The sequence below is a fragment of the Dendropsophus ebraccatus genome, chromosome 13, assembly GCF_027789765.1.
Source record: "Dendropsophus ebraccatus isolate aDenEbr1 chromosome 13, aDenEbr1.pat, whole genome shotgun sequence".
In the NCBI taxonomy this organism is placed as follows: Eukaryota; Metazoa; Chordata; class Amphibia; order Anura; family Hylidae; genus Dendropsophus; species Dendropsophus ebraccatus.
Window position 1 is genome coordinate 30,638,515 of NC_091466.1, and position 17,993 is coordinate 30,656,507.

At 43.8% G+C, this 17,993-nt stretch overlaps 1 protein-coding gene across 1 annotated transcript in view; it reads left to right on the forward strand.

Annotated features, from left to right (window-relative positions):
* The window catches only part of SETDB1 (SET domain bifurcated histone lysine methyltransferase 1), a 41,518-nt gene that overhangs the window by 20,866 nt on the left and 2,659 nt on the right, over positions 1-17,993 (forward strand). The window contains exons 3-19 of the mRNA XM_069951283.1: positions 367-521; positions 2,033-2,070; positions 4,272-4,350; positions 5,340-5,525; positions 5,863-6,064; positions 6,639-6,712; positions 8,354-8,544; positions 10,143-10,272; positions 10,377-10,503; positions 10,998-11,429; positions 11,692-12,270; positions 12,740-12,856; positions 13,853-14,022; positions 14,447-14,985; positions 16,460-16,488; positions 16,587-16,713; positions 16,873-17,023. Coding sequence (XP_069807384.1) covers positions 367-521; positions 2,033-2,070; positions 4,272-4,350; positions 5,340-5,525; positions 5,863-6,064; positions 6,639-6,712; positions 8,354-8,544; positions 10,143-10,272; positions 10,377-10,503; positions 10,998-11,429; positions 11,692-12,270; positions 12,740-12,856; positions 13,853-14,022; positions 14,447-14,985; positions 16,460-16,488; positions 16,587-16,713; positions 16,873-17,023 — 3,326 coding nt within the window. The remainder of the gene's footprint in view (positions 1-366; positions 522-2,032; positions 2,071-4,271; positions 4,351-5,339; positions 5,526-5,862; positions 6,065-6,638; positions 6,713-8,353; positions 8,545-10,142; positions 10,273-10,376; positions 10,504-10,997; positions 11,430-11,691; positions 12,271-12,739; positions 12,857-13,852; positions 14,023-14,446; positions 14,986-16,459; positions 16,489-16,586; positions 16,714-16,872; positions 17,024-17,993) is intronic.

The following is a 17,993-nucleotide window of genomic DNA, read 5'->3' on the forward strand; positions in this document are numbered from 1 at the left end:
GAGAGTGCTGCATGTATGTGCCCACATCTGCCCTGCCCATTCCTTCATGATCCCTGCAGTCTCTGTCCGCCCTTGTGTTTCCCATCCTCTCCATTACTGTACAGTAACTTATAATATCACATATTCTGCTGTTTCTGAATGTTTGTTTCATTTGTTTTACATGTTATTCAGAATAATAAATTATTATTTTTGGGGTGTGGAACCAATTGTCTGCATTTACATGATTTCTTATGGGAACATTTGCTTTGGTTTAAGAGTGGATTTAGATTACAAGCGCGATCCCGGAACAAATTATGCTCGTAATCCAAGGCACCACTGTATTTGACAAATATTTCTACTTTTATTTTTTATTTCTATTTTTTTTAGGTCTCTTGATGATTGTGAGACATTAGTGAAAACCCTATATAAAGAGATGGGCATCACATACAAAGAGAGCAGCTCAGATGACGAGTTATCGAAGCCAGTGGAAGTCATTGAGATTCCTGATGAAGATGACGACGATGTTATGAGTGTGGGATCAAGTTAGTAGCGTTTTCTTACTAACAAAAGAGTTCTCTCAAACACATTGGTTCAGCACCAGGATATGCATCAGCAAGAATAAGGCTGTGACATTTACCCATCGGTAAAATGGGGTGATGTTCACCCTTTCATTAGAATGGGGAGGACATTGCTTTTAGGAGGACTCCATGCCACCTTGCTGTGGACTTAGTTTTACTTTTCTAAGGGGAGCAGAACTGTCTTTTTAGTCAGTAGCTTGCATGAAACCTTCCTAATGCCACTGCCAATTCCTTCTAGTAACTGTCGGTGGTCACAGTGGTTTGACCCCAACCACTCATTGTTTTATTGAATATCCTAGAAATATGCCACAAATGTCTTTGTTGAAACAGCTCCCAACAAGGCACATCATCCTGTCAGATTTAATACATCTCTCTAGAGGTGTGTTCACATGTACAGTATCTGCAGCAGATCTGATGGCCCAGCATTGATTTTGCTTTGAATCTGTAGCTTCAAATCTGCGCCATCAAATCTGCTGCAGATCCTGTACGTGTGAATGAACCCTAATACTTTTACTGTTACAGTTACAACATTTAGAGCAGCCATAACAACATTAAGGGCCCTATTACACAAAAAGATTATTGTTCAAATGTAAGTGATAATCTTTCCGTGTGTATGCAGCAACGATCAAACAACTAATGACATTTTGTTTGCAGTTGATAGCATCTTTTGAGCTAGCCATAAAATCCTTATTAATTCGCTAATCTTTAGCAGATCTTTCGGCGTATGTACACAACGTTTGTAATTACTAACATTTGTAGACTCGTACCAATCATTGTAATTGCAATCATAATTACCAACTATGAATGATTTCTGGTCGTTCCCATAAGCTGCAATTGTTAATTGGTGGAAACTTTAAATCACTTAGGGCCACATGTATCATCCGGCGAACAGATGATTTTTGGCGGAAAGTGCCGATTTGCGTATTTTTTTATACGCAAATGGCCGATTTGCGAATAAAATATTCGCAAATCGGCACTTTCCGCCGAGTACGCCAGGGGGTGGAAAGTGGGCGGAACGGAGCGCGATTTATCATCCGTTCCGCCAAAATGTACGGCGGTGCGCAACGGCGCGCACGGGATTTATGTAGAGGCAGTCCGCCTCTACATAAATCTCCGTAGCGCCGGAGCTGCGGGGGCATTTTTACGTCCGGCGTAAAAAACGCCGGACTTAATAAATGCCTCCCTAAGTCTACATGCACAGAGAGCAAGCGGGGGAGCGGGGGGGGGGCACAGGGAGCTGCAGGAGGGGCAGTCTGCTGCACCACTCCTATTACACTGAATGACGGCCAGCAGATCGTCAATATCAGCATCGTTGAAACAACATGAAAGACAACAAGTAGCAGACATTGTGCTTGATTTGCCTATATAAAATGTTGTAATGTCCGTTTGGCAGAACTTAAGTGGGAAATGTTTGTGTGTGTTTTCTCTTGATCTCTCTTTAGGGATAAAGTAGTCATTTTTGTCTTCTCTTACAGCTGAAGGTGTGCGCAAGACACCAAAAGAAAAACACCTAGTAAGTGTAAAGTTAATTGCTTCTTAGAAACAAGAGGTAACATAAAATAAAAAACAGATTTCACATATGGAAGTACATTGGTGATATGGATCTGTAATACAGACATATTGTGGTAAAATATAATCAGTGTGTCATCCATATTCCTGTACAGTACATACTAATGGGTGTCTTAAAGACAGGAAGTTGAGTTTTGCTCCGTATAATTCCGCATTTTAATCCCTCACATGCTGCCTCGTATTTTATACAGCCATGTGAATAGCCCTATAGATTAACATTAGCTCTGTATCATGGACTGCAACAAGCAGACATAATATGGATTGAAAAGATACTTGTGTTAAGCAGGTCTTGAACTATTTTCTTTGCAGTGTTTTTTGATCTGCAAAATGTCCTGAAATAGTTGGTTAAAAGGAGCCGATTACCGCCATTTAGTGTTGTGAGGTAAAATAATGTCAGAAAGCATACTGCAGTGTTTCCTACTCCAATGTTTCCTTTATGCTGATTGTTTCCCCTTGTCTCCTCCCCGAAAACATACTTATATGCCTTCCTGCGCTAACTAAGCATGTGGGCAGCATCTATCCCCTAACTATAAGAGAAACAGTTCGCTGTTCTCAGGGAGACCAGCCAAAAGATAACACTGCCGGCTGCCGGTTAAGGCGCTCAATACAGTGAAATCCAAGGTGAATTGCTCCCTGAGAAGCATGAATATGCAAAAGAAGAGCCTGTGGAGCCTCATTTGAGAGTCTCGAAACAGCCAGATATCCCTCCGGGAAGGGCCAAGGGGTGGCTCCTGTCGGGAAAACCACCATATTAAGTGGCCCTATAAGTCAATGTAATGACAAGGGAAAAACCAAGGCCAGGTATCCATCCACAGACAGCTGTTTCAGGGAGTTGCCCCTCATCTGTGTGGAGCAGGATTCTCCACCTAGCCAGACTCCTGCTCCACACTGGTGAGGGGCAACACCCTAAAACAACTGTCTGTGGATGGATTCCTGGCCTTGGTTTTTCCCTTGTCATTACATTGACTTATAGGGCCACTTAATATAGTGGTTTCCCTACAGGAGCCACCTCCTGGCTGGGCCCTTCCCGGAGGGATATCTGGATAGTCCTGTGTTTCGAGACTCTTAAATGAGGCTCCACGGGCTCTTCTTTTTGCATATTCATTTATCCCCTAACTAGTCACTCCCCTCTATGCTATAATTCGTCCCCTCTGGGCGTGATTCCCAACCCAGGAGCCTGCTTTATCATTCAGAGGACGCACAGAGAGGAGGGATTACAGCCCGGGAGCCGTGACTAGGTAGGGGGTAGATGCCTTCCACATGCCTACTTAGCGCTGATTTACATACAGTGCAGGAAGGGATAGGGGGATATGTTTTCGAGGAGAGGGAGACCACTGAAAACATGCATTGCAGCATGCTTTACGACAACATTATTTATCTTGACTCTAAATTGTCATTGGTTCCCTTTTAAAGACTCAAAAAAGCATTATTGAGTTCTATTTATTTATTTTTTTAATGTTAGGTTTCATTAAAGTTTTTCGGAAAAAAAAAGGTCTAGAAATTAAAATCCAGTAATATATTACTGCCAAAAGATTTAAGTGAGGGATGAAAAAAGGGCTCAAAAAACTTCCAAAATGGCAGATAAATATTAGTTTTTCACATTGTTTTTTGGACCATATTTTCAGGGGGAAACATATATGCGCACATTACAGAATAAAAACTTTAAAGGGGTGGTCTCTTCAAAACAATCTTTGTAGGGCAGAGCAGCTTCGCAGGAGCAGCTTTTGCACTGGCCATCTTTTTGCTACGAAGTACGACAGTCACTTGATATTTCATGTGGGTAGCGTTAAACTACATGGTACAATAAGTTCACAGCTTAGGCCAGTTTTTGACAACTTGGCATACTAGCAATGATATTTTGAGTCCTTGTTATGGTGGCAAGTCCTCACCTGGCAGTGGGTCTATTGGCATCATATAAGACTAGAATGCTGTCAGTTTGCATCATTGGACCTGCACTTTGGCCAAGACTTGTGACCTTAATACAGACACAAAAATGCATTTGTCTTATGTTCATGTGAAAGCGGCCGCAGTCAGTTTATTGCAGGAGTTGTTACATTTTAAAAGGATGTTGATGGATGGGGACCACCCCTTCACATGAAAGCCTAGTGAATGTTCCTTTAGTTCATGCTTGTTTCCAAACTCTAGTTAAAAGATGCAATGGCTGCCATGAAGAAATGCAAGGCGGATGTGCAAAACTTGGTGGATGCAATTCAGAAGAAGTCAGGTATATGTCACACCTAGCCCCAACCCATTAACCCCTTAACACACTTAATTTAACTGTATGTCTTGGATACCGTATGGCGGTATGATGTACAGTTATATTATGGTGATTGTGCGGGCACAGGAGCTGTGCTTGTGTGATCAACAGCAGGAGCCCAGCATTGGTTGATATGTCTGGCCGTGTAACCCTGTAAATGTTGCGATCAGGAGAGACCATGGCATTTAAAGGGGTTTTCCAGGATTAGAAGAACAGTTACTTTTTTGCAAAAACAGCATCACCCTTGCCCCCAGGATGTGTGTGGTATTATAGTTCAGCTTCATTCACTTCAGGTGTACTGAGCTGAAAACCACTCAGCCAAACTGAGGACAGGAGAGGTGCTGTTTCAGGTAAAAAGCGGCCATGTTTTTCTAAGACTGGATATCCCCTTTAAGGAGTGGAGGTTCCTTTTTCTGCTCTTTGGAACCTGTGAAAAGATTGCAGGCAACGTGGATTGTTAGTAAAGCAGTGACTGATCACAAAGCTTTGAATATGAACTATTCCAAAGTGGCACTGCATATGCAATTAAATGTTTGCAGCTTCTTGTCCCATATATCAGTAGGAAAATAAAGGTTTGAGTCTTGGACCGCAATCCTTATATTGTGTTTGCATATGCATAGAGGAATGGTAAATGGAATTTTTTTAACACTCTAAAAGAATCGCAGTTTTTCTTATTAATTTTTTAATCCTACAACCCCCCCCCCTCCCTCCCTCCAAAATCATAATCTAAATAATACGTTATGTTCCACATCAGTTTTATTTACAATCCAGTAGGAAATGGATTCTGCACTATGGCATACAGCAGCATCTGTTTTATTTCTTTTAACGGATATGTAAAATGGGCAGCAAAGTCACTTAGTGATCGCTTCTCAAAGTTTTTACGTTTCTGGTTGGGCTTCACAGGTGGGTGTTTGGGTTAGGTCTTACGTACCAATCTATCTGACTTTGATCCGCAGATGGACCACAGACACGATTTTCCTCTCACCCCTCATCGCCTAATAGTTCACAGGCTGGATCCCACCAGGCTAACACAACCAATGATGTAAATAAAGATGGAGATCTTGTGGTGGGTATGCGTATACTAGGAAAGAAGAGAACCAAAACCTGGCACAAAGGAACTCTAATCTCCATCCAGATGGTCGGTGAGTTACAGACATGGAAAGCAATTTTACAGTCAATAAACTTTATCGTCCTGTGCTTTTCTGTTGCTAAGTTCAAAGCTGTAGCAGGTGGTAATGGAGGAAGTGAAATGTGACACAGGAGCCAATCTGCGGCTGCATCAAGTTATTTAGTACTATTAGGTATTCTAAGCTGACGGGAACAGACTTGATAGTGATGGTGATAATAATGGCCGTGTTTTACAGTGCTAGAATAAAAGATATTTTTTTTCTGTATGTTATGATGCTGGGTTTAGGCATCAATGTTGAAAGCCGATTGTTGCATGTTTTCTATCACGTCATAATGTGTTTACCTTCTCAGGGCCAGGAAAAAAATACAAAGTCAAATTCGATAACAAGGGAAAGAGCCTGCTGTCGGGAAATCACATAGCCTATGACTACCACCCTTCACCAGAGAAACTGTTTGTTGGGAGCAGGGTGGTGGCCAAGTACAAGGATGGGAACCAAGTGTGGCTCTATGCCGGAATTGTTGCAGAACCCCCCAGCAACAAGAATAAGATGAGGTAACCAGCCCATGTGTTCATTTTGTTAGAAAACAAAATCATCTAGTTATTATGTAGTAATTGCACCCAAATCGGAAGATCTATTCCTTCCCTGCTATCTGAGAGACACTTGACAGGCACTAGTGGATGACTGCTCAAGTGTTTTTGGGGACTGTTCTGTGGATGCAACCATTAGACTGGAATCACACACTGCAGTTTTTGTGCCAAAGCCAGAAGTGGATCTAAAAGGAAAAATAAGCACAAGTTTATACTTTCCATCCCATTTACATCGATTTCTGGCTTTGGCAAAAAAAACTCTAGTGTTTTCCAAGAAAAAAAAAAACTGCCGTGTGTGGTTCTAGCTTTAGGTTTATTTTTATTAGACACCATAACAATTTCCCTAGTATGAAGGGTTTGTCTCCTAGGATCTGGTCTCTTTACTAAGGTGGCCATTGACATTTATATATACATCGGCCAAACTGTCCAATTTTCATGGGTCTGGCCAACAATTCAGTGCATTGTCACTTTGTGTGGGTTCTTGGTTTGACTCTTGTTATGTTGGATTCTATTTGCTAAGTCAACATCTGTTTCTTAGGTTTCTGATATTCTTTGATGATGGCTATGCCTCCTATGTCACACAGTCAGAACTGTACCCTGTCTGCAGACCACGTGAGTCTTAATATAATAATTCCTGGATATTGTGCATGAGATATGACATGGAAAAGTTAAATGAAGTGAAATGTTTGGAGGTTTTTAAATATAAATTTTTATATGGCCACAATCTGTAAGGATAGAAATAATTGTATTTCGGATCATGGGTTTAATGCACTTGGAGCTCTCTTTAGGGTACTGTGGCAAGGCTTGTATAGTTTAAGTTCAGTTTCCCTTGGCTCAGGAGGCCCTGTGTTCATATCTAACAAAGGATAAAAATTACAGGAAGTAATGGTGAAGGCTGAAGCATCATCAGGGATACACTGGGATGGATCAATGCACATGAAAAAAGGATGAAACTAAGAGCAGGCTGCAAACGAAATAATAACAGGGAGTCTAAAAATGGGAAGAAAAAAACACATGGAAACTTGTTGCGACATTTGTAACTTAAAGGGGTTATCCAGCGCCACAAAAACATGGACACTCTTGTCTCCAGTTTGGGTGCGGTTTACCACTTAGTTCCATTTAAGTGAATGAAGCTTAATTGCAGACCGCATCTGAACTGGAGACAAGAGTGGGGCTGTCTCTGGAAGAAAGTGGCCATGTTTTTGTAGCGCTGGATAACACCTTTATATAGGTTTATGAGTGACTACCAGCGTGGTATTATTACACAGTCTATGTGGCTTTCCATCACTTCAATAGCAAATCTGCATACGCCACAGCATCTAAGCTTTAGTTTAGGTTGTCATCCACATACTGATTATCCACTGTACAATGACTAATATTGTGTCATACAGTGACCATATAAATGAAGATCCCAGCTGTACACAGGTTCTGCAGACCATACTAGTGATTACAGTGCAGTTACATACAGTGATTCACAGAAGACATCTTCTCTGAGTGGATTATAGGGAGCTTCTTGTCTCGTTGGTGTCAATCTTTCTTCCTGTTCTTCTTCGTCTGCCTTGGCAATGACTTTTCCCAGATCTGACTTTATTTTATTTTAATATTTTGGTATCCTCACTCTTGCACCATCCTTATCGCTATACAAATACTCCATATGTATTGGCCTCTCTGTGCTCTGTAGTAGGTATAACTCATTGTATTGCATTAAGTCCCCTTTATGCCCCATACAGTATTAGGCTCCCCTGTGCAGCTCTAATATACTGTTAGTCCCCTCTACATCTGCTGTACAGCTGCTGCCATATAGTTGCTGGCCCCCATACAGTAGATGCCTGCCATAAATGAAAAATAAAAACTAAACTCCAGCTCACCGGGCACAAGCTCCAGTGCTTCAGCTCTCCCGTTGCAGTTCTGCTCTGTGTCGGAGGTCCTGACCGTCGGCGTTCAGTTAGTCATCTGAAAGGCACACATGCAATTGAATGCTGTGCTCACCCGGGAATGTAGGACAGGTATCCTGTATACCCTGGAACAGAGCTACACAGCAGTGGTGACGACACTGGCATATGTGCCAGTAGAGAAAGCTCCACCTCTGGCATGTGTGCCATTTGTTCACCACCCCTGTCCCCCTTTTTTTTTTTTAATGAAAATATGGACTATGTGCTTTAAAGGGGGATTTAGATGCTGGTAGTTAAGAGATCCTGAAAATTTGATGTACCACATTACTAAAAGAAAAATGTTTTTCTTCACACATTTTAGTTGGTAAAACCTGGGAGGACATTGAAGATGTGTCATGTCGAGACTTCATTGAAGAATATGTCACTGCTTACCCCAATCGCCCAATGGTTCTCCTCAAGAGTGGGCAGGCTATTAAGACCGAGTGGGAGGGAACGTGGTGGAAATCCAAGGTAGAAGAAGTGGATGGTAGCCTGGTGAAGATTTTATTTCTGGTAAGGAAATGCATTGTAAGCTTTTAATTTGTTTGGACTACTGTATCTTCATATCCCTGTCTAGGCACACTACTTGTATGATATCAACGTTGTCTGGTTAAGATCTCCCTTATGTATTTTACTTGTCTGCAAATGATAGCAATGCTTTAAATGGGCACTACAAATAACTTTTGACTTGTCGTCAGACATAAAGATCACAGCAACATAGGCACTGTGATCGATTTACTTTTGACATGTCTGATGACATTCCAATAAGAAGAAAAGTCCAACAGCACCTTTATGGAAAGGTTTCCAATGTTATAAGATAATGAGGTGGTATGCACCCTGGAAGGCCCACTATCCTTATAGAGGGCACAGCAGAGTAGAAAGGTTCCTACAGTATCCGTATTAAAGCAAATGTGAATTTATTCACATGTTAGGGTACAGGGGTGCAACGTTTTAACCCAGAAATGGGTCTTTGTCAAGCATGCACCCCTGTACCCTAACGTGAATAAATTCATGTTAGGTTCCTTCAGCATTCGTATTGAAGGAAACGTGAATTTATTCACATGTTAGGGTACAGGGGTGCATGCTTGACAGACCCATTTCTGGGTTGAAACATTGCAACCCTGTACCCTAACATGTAAATTATTTCATGTTTGCTTCAATACGGATGCTGAAGGAACCTTTCTTCTTTAAGTTTGCTGTGCCCTCTATAAGGATAGTGGGCCTTCCAGTATGCATACCACCTCATCAGCATCAAATCTGCTGCGGATCCTGTAGGTGTGTGAACGCACCCTTAAGTAACATTCTGACTCCCATGTGCAATGACCTCCCACAAGTGGCTGTAGGTATCCAAAATTGTATCTTAACTAAATCCCATAAGGGTACAAACACACTGGGCATATTCGCAGCGGATTTTCTTGCTGAGATCCGCTGCGGATTCCTGCCCTGTACACTATGCGCAGAGAAACTCGTAGGGGGATGGACATCCTACTGCGAGTATGTCAGCAGCCCGCCCCGTTAACCCCCCGCCGCCAGAGCATTTACATCACCTGCTCCCCGCTCTGGCTTGCTTTGGGGCTCCCGGCGTCTTTACGTCCCGCTCAGCCAAACAGTGTGCTGCGGCGGGGCAGCGCACTGATTGGCCGAGCGGGTCGTGCCGGGGACCCCTGAAGCAAGCTGAAGCGTGGACTGGCTGATGTAAATGCTCTGGCGGTGGGGGGTTAAAGGGGCGGGCTACTGACATACTCGCAGTAGGATGTCCATCCCGCTGCAAGTTTGTCTGCCCATAGAGTGTACAGGGCACAGATCTGCCCTGTGTGTTTGTACCCTAAAGCTTACATAATACAGCATAATCTTACCATTAACTGTGGATAACACTGCCAGGTTATTACGCAGGGCTTTCTGTTGGCACTGTTAGTTCACGCTTGCTGCGACTAGTAATATTTCTAGGACACAACGTATTTTTCAGCAGGGAAATAACACACAAGTAAAATGACAAATGATGGTAACAAAAAATCAATGAGAGAAGAGTAGTCCCTGCATATAACAGCTACTGGAGAGCTCTCCCTGCTTATCTTTAATATTATTGATCTTTTCTATTTGTATTTTTTCAGGATGATAAGCGGTGTGAGTGGATCTATAGAGGATCCACTCGTCTGGAGCCCATGTTTAGCATGAAGACTTCCACAGCTACTACTCAAGAGAAAAAACAAGCAGGACAACAAAGAACTCGTCCTAATGTGGGTGAGTATTTCCTAGATTTTTTTTCTGTGAATGCTTCTTGACAGTACTTTTATCTCCTATCGTTGAGCATCCTCGATGTTTTCTGTGACCCTCAATGTATCCAGGTGCTGTGCGGAGCAGAGGCCCAGTAGTACAGTACACGCATGATCTGACTGGTAGTGAGTCTCCATTCAAGCCTATGGAGCCCTCCTCTCCTAGGTCAATACCATCGCCACAACTTATCGACACAGAGTAAGTCTGGCTTTTTCTAACTCTTTGTGATAAGACCACTAAGTTTTTGCACCCATGGAATTGGCTTGTATGTTTGTGCTGTATTTCTTTTTCCTGAATGCTGTTATGTCTATATGGTCAGTACTGGAAAGAAGCAGCAGAATCCTGCTCATTCACTTAGCTTGGGTTGTCTTATGGTCCTGTTTTATATTTGTTTTTTTGGTTTTTTTTTATCACTTGCTATATAATTGTACAATGATAGTGGTCCTCTTTAAAGAGACAATGGCTTTATCCACCTAGGTACATTATAGCTTGTGTTACACACATGTTCATTGGCCAAAACTGTTAATAACCCATCAGGGAAATGCTGGAAAGCTTTCCCAACATATTGTTTGTGACAGTATGGCTTAAACATGTAGCTGTGCTAAATCAATATTAATAAAGCCTTCTACTGCAGTTATTTCAGGTTTGCTAGTTGGCTAACTGTAATAATTCTTCTGTGTTTCTCCATTCAGTTCTGACAGCCAGCAGGCACAGTCCAAGAAGCAAGTGGCCAAGAAGAGTACAGCATTCCGTTCGGGTTCTGGACCGAGCTCCCCAATAACCATTGAGCCAACTCCTGCAATACGCCCCATTCTTCCAAACCAACCCAACCAAAACCAGACCTTCCAGCCCATTCAGCCCATGCCGACTATGCAGTCGATTCAGTCGATTCAGTCCATTCAGTCCATTCAGTCTATTCAGCCCATTCAGCCCATTCAGCCCATCCAGCCTATCCAGTCCATCCAGCCCATCCAGCCCATGCAACCCATCCAGCCCATGCAACCCATCCAGCCCATCCAAACAATTCAGACAATCCAAGCAATTCAGACTTTTCCAACTATTCAGGCTATTCAGTCTATTCAGCCTAATCAAACCATCCAAGCCATAGTGACGCAACCCAATAGGTAAGAATCTTTTTTTACTTCCACACCACAAATATCGGTCCCTAACGTGACTTTTGAATAGGTTGTATGGTAATGACACATGAGCTTTTACATAGTCTTTGTTTGTAGTCTAAAATCATGACGCCATAGATCTGCATTGGAGCTGTACACATGAACCATACAACTGTTGTAATGAAGCCTGGCACAGCTGCACATGCTATTGTCAGATCTTGTCTAGCAGGTTGACATTATTTTTATATATATTTCTCACCTCTCTGTACAGGTTTATTACCACGAATACTCCGTTCCACATTATCCACACCAATCAAATGCCGGCAGAGATAAATTACAGGGCTCCTGCGGAGAAACTCTTCTATTTACCTCATACATGCAACCACAATTGCTTATCGCGTGTCCGTGCTATCCCTCACAGAGGGAAGAACCCCCTACTGATCCCACTGCTCTATGATTTCCGGCGTATGACTGCGAGGAGGCGCGTCAACCGCAAAATGGGGTTCCATGTCATCTACAAGACACCATGTGGGCTGAGCCTGCGTACCATGCCAGAAATTGAGCGATACATCTTTGAGTCAAACTGTGACAAACTGTTTTTAGAAATGTTCTGCCTTGATCCCTATGTGTTGGTTGACCGCAAGTTTCAGCCTCAGAAACCTTTTTATTACATCCCCGACATCACCAATGGCAGAGAGGATGTGCCCCTTTCCTGTGTCAATGAGATAGACAGGACACCTCCTCCACAGGTAGACTACAGCAAGGAGCGCATTCCCGGCAGAGGAGTCTTTATTAATACCGGCGCAGACTTCCTAGTAGGATGTGACTGCACAGATGGATGTCGAGACAGGTAGGAATTACCAACTGACCGCAGAGCCTTGTTGCTACATTTACAATTTCCTTACTGGCCCTCATTCAAAAGTCATGTGACCTGGGTGTACTAGTTTACATTTGGGTTCTGATTTACTTTTACTCAAATTGGTTTTGAGTGTGAAGTCCATGCTGTTAGCTACTCATATTGCTTAGCTGTAGCAAACTTGCTGATACTTTAGGGTATGTTCACACTACGGAATACACGCAGAAATTTCAAGCAGAGCCTGCGTGGCAGACTCCGCTTGAAGTTCCGCCTGTTCCGTTCTCAAGCTCAGTTTGCCATCCTCCCAAAGAATTGACATTGAAATTTCCGTAAATAATTTTTCATTCACTTTGTCTTTAGTAGGAAGTAGTGTTCATATAAATGCAAGTCAACAAATTCATGTGAATGTTATGTGGTGTTTCACCTGGAACAATAAATATTAAACCATATGTCTTTGCCTTAGGTCCAAATGTGCTTGTCATCAGTTGACGATTGACGCCACTCGCTGCACGCCTGGGGCACAGGTGAACACATCAGCAGGTTACACTCACAAGAGACTGGAGGAATGTCTGCCAACTGGGTAAGAAGTGGGATTAATGCAGGGGGGGCACCGGCAGCTCACTTCTGTCCTCCCTGGTGAGCACTGGGTAAAGCAGTTAGTTGCATTTTCTAATTTGAAAGGGAAAGCTGAATCAACAGTTATCAAGGAAAAGACTTGGGCGCAATGGGTTGTATGATTACGGTCCTGTGATCCAGCATTTGATCATTAAGGCTTCATTATAGTCTGCTGCTTGTGCCCTGCAGTTCTGTGCCACCAACGTAAACATTATTAGCTCACTACATTCACTAGAGGGCGCACAGATGTTAGGAAGCCCTGACATATTTCCTATAATAGATTAGGAAATTATAGGACCTGTCCTATTTTTGTCTGGAATTCTGGCACGGATGGCCCCATAGAAGTGTATGGGAGCATCCAGAATTGCAGATTGTCTCCCAGTCACTCCCTCCAGCCAGCCACAGGAGGATGCTTTCTTTCCCAGCACTGCGACGCATGGGTGACGTCAGTCGTACTCAGGCAGAGCAAGAAGGGAGAGGAGAAGGCCCCTACAGTCAAGTCAGTGAGTTTGAGAAAAAGTAGGCAAATAGTAGCTGCACGCAAACCTTTTCTTTTGGGATCACATGCTATTTTTATAAAGATATATCCAGCTTTCACCCTTATTCCTAAGTTCCGTATAACACAAAACCTACAGACAGGTAAGCGCTGTAGTGGACTCTACCCCTGCCCGGCATGATGTATCAATACGATGACGGAAACGGGGAGTGTGTTTGAGTCTTCACACTCCCGGCATCATATTGAACATCATGCCGATGGGGATAGAATCCACTACAGCGCTCACCTGTCCATAGGTTCCGTTTTTACAGAATGTGGGAATAAGCCCTAATACTGAGGCTGGTATCAAGTCCCCCCATTTTAGTGGTCATAAGCTACTGGCAAAGAACAACTGATGGTACCATCGAGCATCTGGTAGATCGAATTAGGTAAATTCCCCATCTTACTGTTTGTTCTTCCTTACAGGGTGTATGAATGCAATAAGAGATGTAAGTGCAACGTCAATATGTGCACCAATCGTCTAGTACAGCATGGCCTCCAAGTGCGGCTCCAGCTCTTCAAAACCCAGAACAAGGGTTGGGGGATTCGCTGTCTGGATGACATAGCAAAGGGATCCTTCGTATGTATATATGCAGGTATGTATAATAGATTCATCTAGCAAGTGGTAAATCAGACAGCTTGGTTTAGTCATCCGACATGGTCAGGTGCTGGGCTAAGCATCCCTGGCTATCTCTGTACTGGTTTTTTACTCATCCCAGTTCCACCAGCAGGAGAGCTGCTTCATCACCATGCATCACTAATACAGACACGTCACTCATACAGACACAGACTTTTATCCTATACACAACCAGACGTTCTATAACTACCTGGCTCACTGGAGTTTCCTATTAAGTTTTTAAACTGTGGGCATTCCCTTATGTTGGCTCTACAGTGAATCCATGTGATTGCTTCATGCTGGGATTATTGGGCCTAAGAAGTCTTATTGTACACCTAATGGTTTCATTCCTTGGAGGGTGTCACTGGAGTCCACTGTCCCTTACCTACTGTTTTCTCATGCAGGTAAAATTCTGACAGATGACTTTGCAGACAAGGAAGGCCTAGAGATGGGTGACGAATACTTTGCTAACTTGGACCACATTGAAAGTGTGGAGAATTATAAAGATGGTTATGAAAGTGATGTCAAGTCGTCTTCTGACAGTAGTGGTGTAGACCTTAAGGAGAATGGAGAAGAAAACAGCGTCAGCGATGACCAGGAGGAGTCTAATGACGACAGCTCAGATGACAACTTTGGAAAGAATGAGGAAATTAACACCAGCTCTGTGTGGCGGAGCTATGCTACACGCCGGCAAACCAGGGGACAGAAGGAAAATGGCACTTCAGAGACTGCCTCTAAGGACTCTGCTTTAGCTAGACAAACCAGCCAAGAGGAGAACACGGACTGCAAGCTACCAGAGGAGACCTCCAAAAATAAGGTGGCTTCTTGGCTGAGCTCTAACACTATGAATGAGAATTACATGGACTCTGATAGCAGGTCGTCACTCAAAATGGGAGATGCATCAGATGCAGAGAAACTGCCAAAGAAGGAGGAACATGGGAAGGTGAGGAGGGTCGCTTCTTGTATGAGCCTTACATGACCCTGATGCTGAATAGAAGTTTTATTTAAGTCTCATACCAAAATGCCAGCTCAGGCCCCTTCATCATGTTTAGATGAAAGAGCCTGAGGTTCCCAGAAATGAGACGGGAATAAAATTAACCTCTTTTGGTGTCAATCTTAAAGGGAACCTGTCACCCCCCGTGCCGGGGTGACAGGCTCCCGACCCCCCGTTAGAGACCCCTATACTTACCTAATCCCGCCGGGTCCCGCTTCTGAAGATGGTCGGGTCCCGGAGATCTCAGCCGCCGCAGCCCGGTGCGCGCGCTGAGAGATGAGTCCAACACCCATAGAGAATGACAGGAGAGTCCAGCTCTCCGTCATTCTCTATGAGCGTTGGACTCATCTCTCAGCGCGCGCACCGGGCTGCAGCGGCTGGGATCTCCGGGACCCGACCATCTTCAGAAGCGGGACCCGGCGCGATGAGGTAAGTATAGGGGTCTCTAACGGGGGGTCGGGAGCCTGTCACCCCGGCACGGGGGGTGACAGGTTCCCTTTAAGGGCTATATGGACCATATTGGTGCAATTATCATTTAAGGGGAACTCCAGGTAGAGGTTAAAAAAAAAGAAACTTCTGCAGAAGCATAACGCATTACTTACCTGTCTATCTCCGTTTTGAAACTACCAAATATCCATTTGTTTGTGGGTTTTTTGCTCTGTATTGTGTTTCTGTCTTTCCTGGTTTAGCATTTCCCAGAATGCAATGCTTTCCCTTAGCTGACCATCACAGCCCCTACCCATCCCAATCAGTAAAATTAGTGCTGCACCTGCTTCTGGCTGGTCAGAGATGCTGAATCACTCAGGGGATTGGGGGATCCAGCCAAGCCTCCTGTGACACCACGCCCTGCCCCCTGTCTGTATTATCAGCAAACACACACAATGTGAGACAGAGGCATGGAAGATTTGTCTCCTAAGGGGGGATAGCAGAAGGAGCAGGAGGCAATGTGAATTGGCACAGGGGCCATTTTTTTCACTTCCTGGATTTCTATCAGCTACCAGTATGGCAGAACCGCACAGATACAGTAATACATTGTATAGACACATCTATATAACTTTTAATGTACTTTTAATAGAAAACAAGTTTTTCTTATCCGGAGTTCTCCTTTAAAGGCTTTTTTAGAATTGGCACTGTGTCCAATACACTACTTCTGGCAGGACATACAGCAGCTGATTAGTTTTGGAAAACTTTAGATTTTTTTTAATAAAGGTAAATTACAAATCTATGTACATTTTTGCCAGAGTTTTCCTATAAAGACATATTAGCATAACGTATACTGTGTCTGAAAACACAGTGTGCATTATGATCCTTGGTGTCTTCCGGCAGGCTCCTCACTGATGGAGAATACTCTTATTTATCCATGATACTTTAGTCTTGCTGTCTGTTAGTTTTAACATTTACCTTGTTTCCTGTTGTCACACAGGACACAGATGAAGCTGCCAAGCATACTGGGTATGTACAGATAGCAGCACTGAATGGTCAACCATGGCAAAGAGTAAGTTTTTCATGTTTGGCATAATATTCTTCTACGTTACTTCTTTGGTTTATAGGCATGGAGAAAGTAACAGATTATATGGTTACAACCCGACCCCAGCACAACCTCAGGGTATCAAGAGACCGGTCAGCAAAACGTCTATGCATCAGAGCAGGCGCCAGTCCAACAGACAGACCAATGACGTATGTTACATACTGACACCTGTAGCCAATATGTAGCACAGTGACACTATACCATGACCTCTGAGAAGAAATGGTAGAAGGATTATATGGTTTGGAAAGGGCAATATCAAACCTATCCCATTTCTTATGCCTTTTAACTAATTTTATTCTCCTCTTCAGGAGGTCCTAACATTATCCAGCAGCTCAGAGAGTGGTGATGGAAGTAAGAAGCCGGCTGCCCAGACAAATGCCAATGATAGCGATGACATTCAGACAATCTCATCCGGCTCCGATGTAGATGAGGACAAGAAGACTGTCACCTTCAACACAGGTAGACCTGCCTGGTGCAGTGTAGCTATTAAAGTTGATTAGTGGGGAAGGGGTTAAATTGCTGCGTATAGTCTTAGAATATAAAAGCTGAGATTAGCCATTCTGTGACCAGAATTATCCCATGCTGGATTTTGCTGATCTGCGGCTTCTGAAGATTGCAAAGGAGTGTTAAGGCAAGCCACAGCCGGCTATCTTGGGTGAGGGACCTTATATTCATTTTCAGAATCCTCTAGAACACTGCAAAACTACATTTCCCTTCATGCCTGGACAGCTAAAGCTTTGGCTGTCCAGGTATGACAGGAATTGTAGTTTTATAACAGCTGGTGGGCCGCTAGTTTGACACCCCTGGTCAGAGTGAGTGTCATTCTTTGCAGCAGCTGTCCTAACAGTAGGGATTACAGTAGGGGTTGTCTAAGACAGACAGTCAGTTCCGTTTCATTAAAGGGGTAGTGCGGCGGTAAAAAATTATTCACAGAATAACACACATTACAAAGTTATACAACTTTGTAATGTATGTTATGTCTGTGAATGGCCCCCTTCCCCGTGTCCCACCACCCCCACCCCGTGTACCCGGAAGTGTAGTGCATTATACATACCTGATCCGTGCCGACACGCGTCCGCCATTATGTGCCAAACGTCATCTTTGGCCGGCCGGCCCGAACACCTCCGATCTTCCCGAGTGCCGGCCGCATCATCAGCTGCTCAGCCGCGTCATCAGCCGCTGAGCCGCGATTGGCCGAGCACAGGTTATGCTCAGCCAATCGCGGCTGAGCAGCTGATGACGCGGCCGGCACTCAGGAAGATCGGAGGTGTTCGGGCCGGCCGGCCGAAGATGACGTTTGGCACAAGATGGTGGACGCGTGTCGGCACGGATCAGGTATGTATAAAGCACTACACTTCCGGGTACACGGGTGGGGGTTGTGGGACACGGGGAAGGGGGTCATTCATAGACATAACATACATTACAAAGT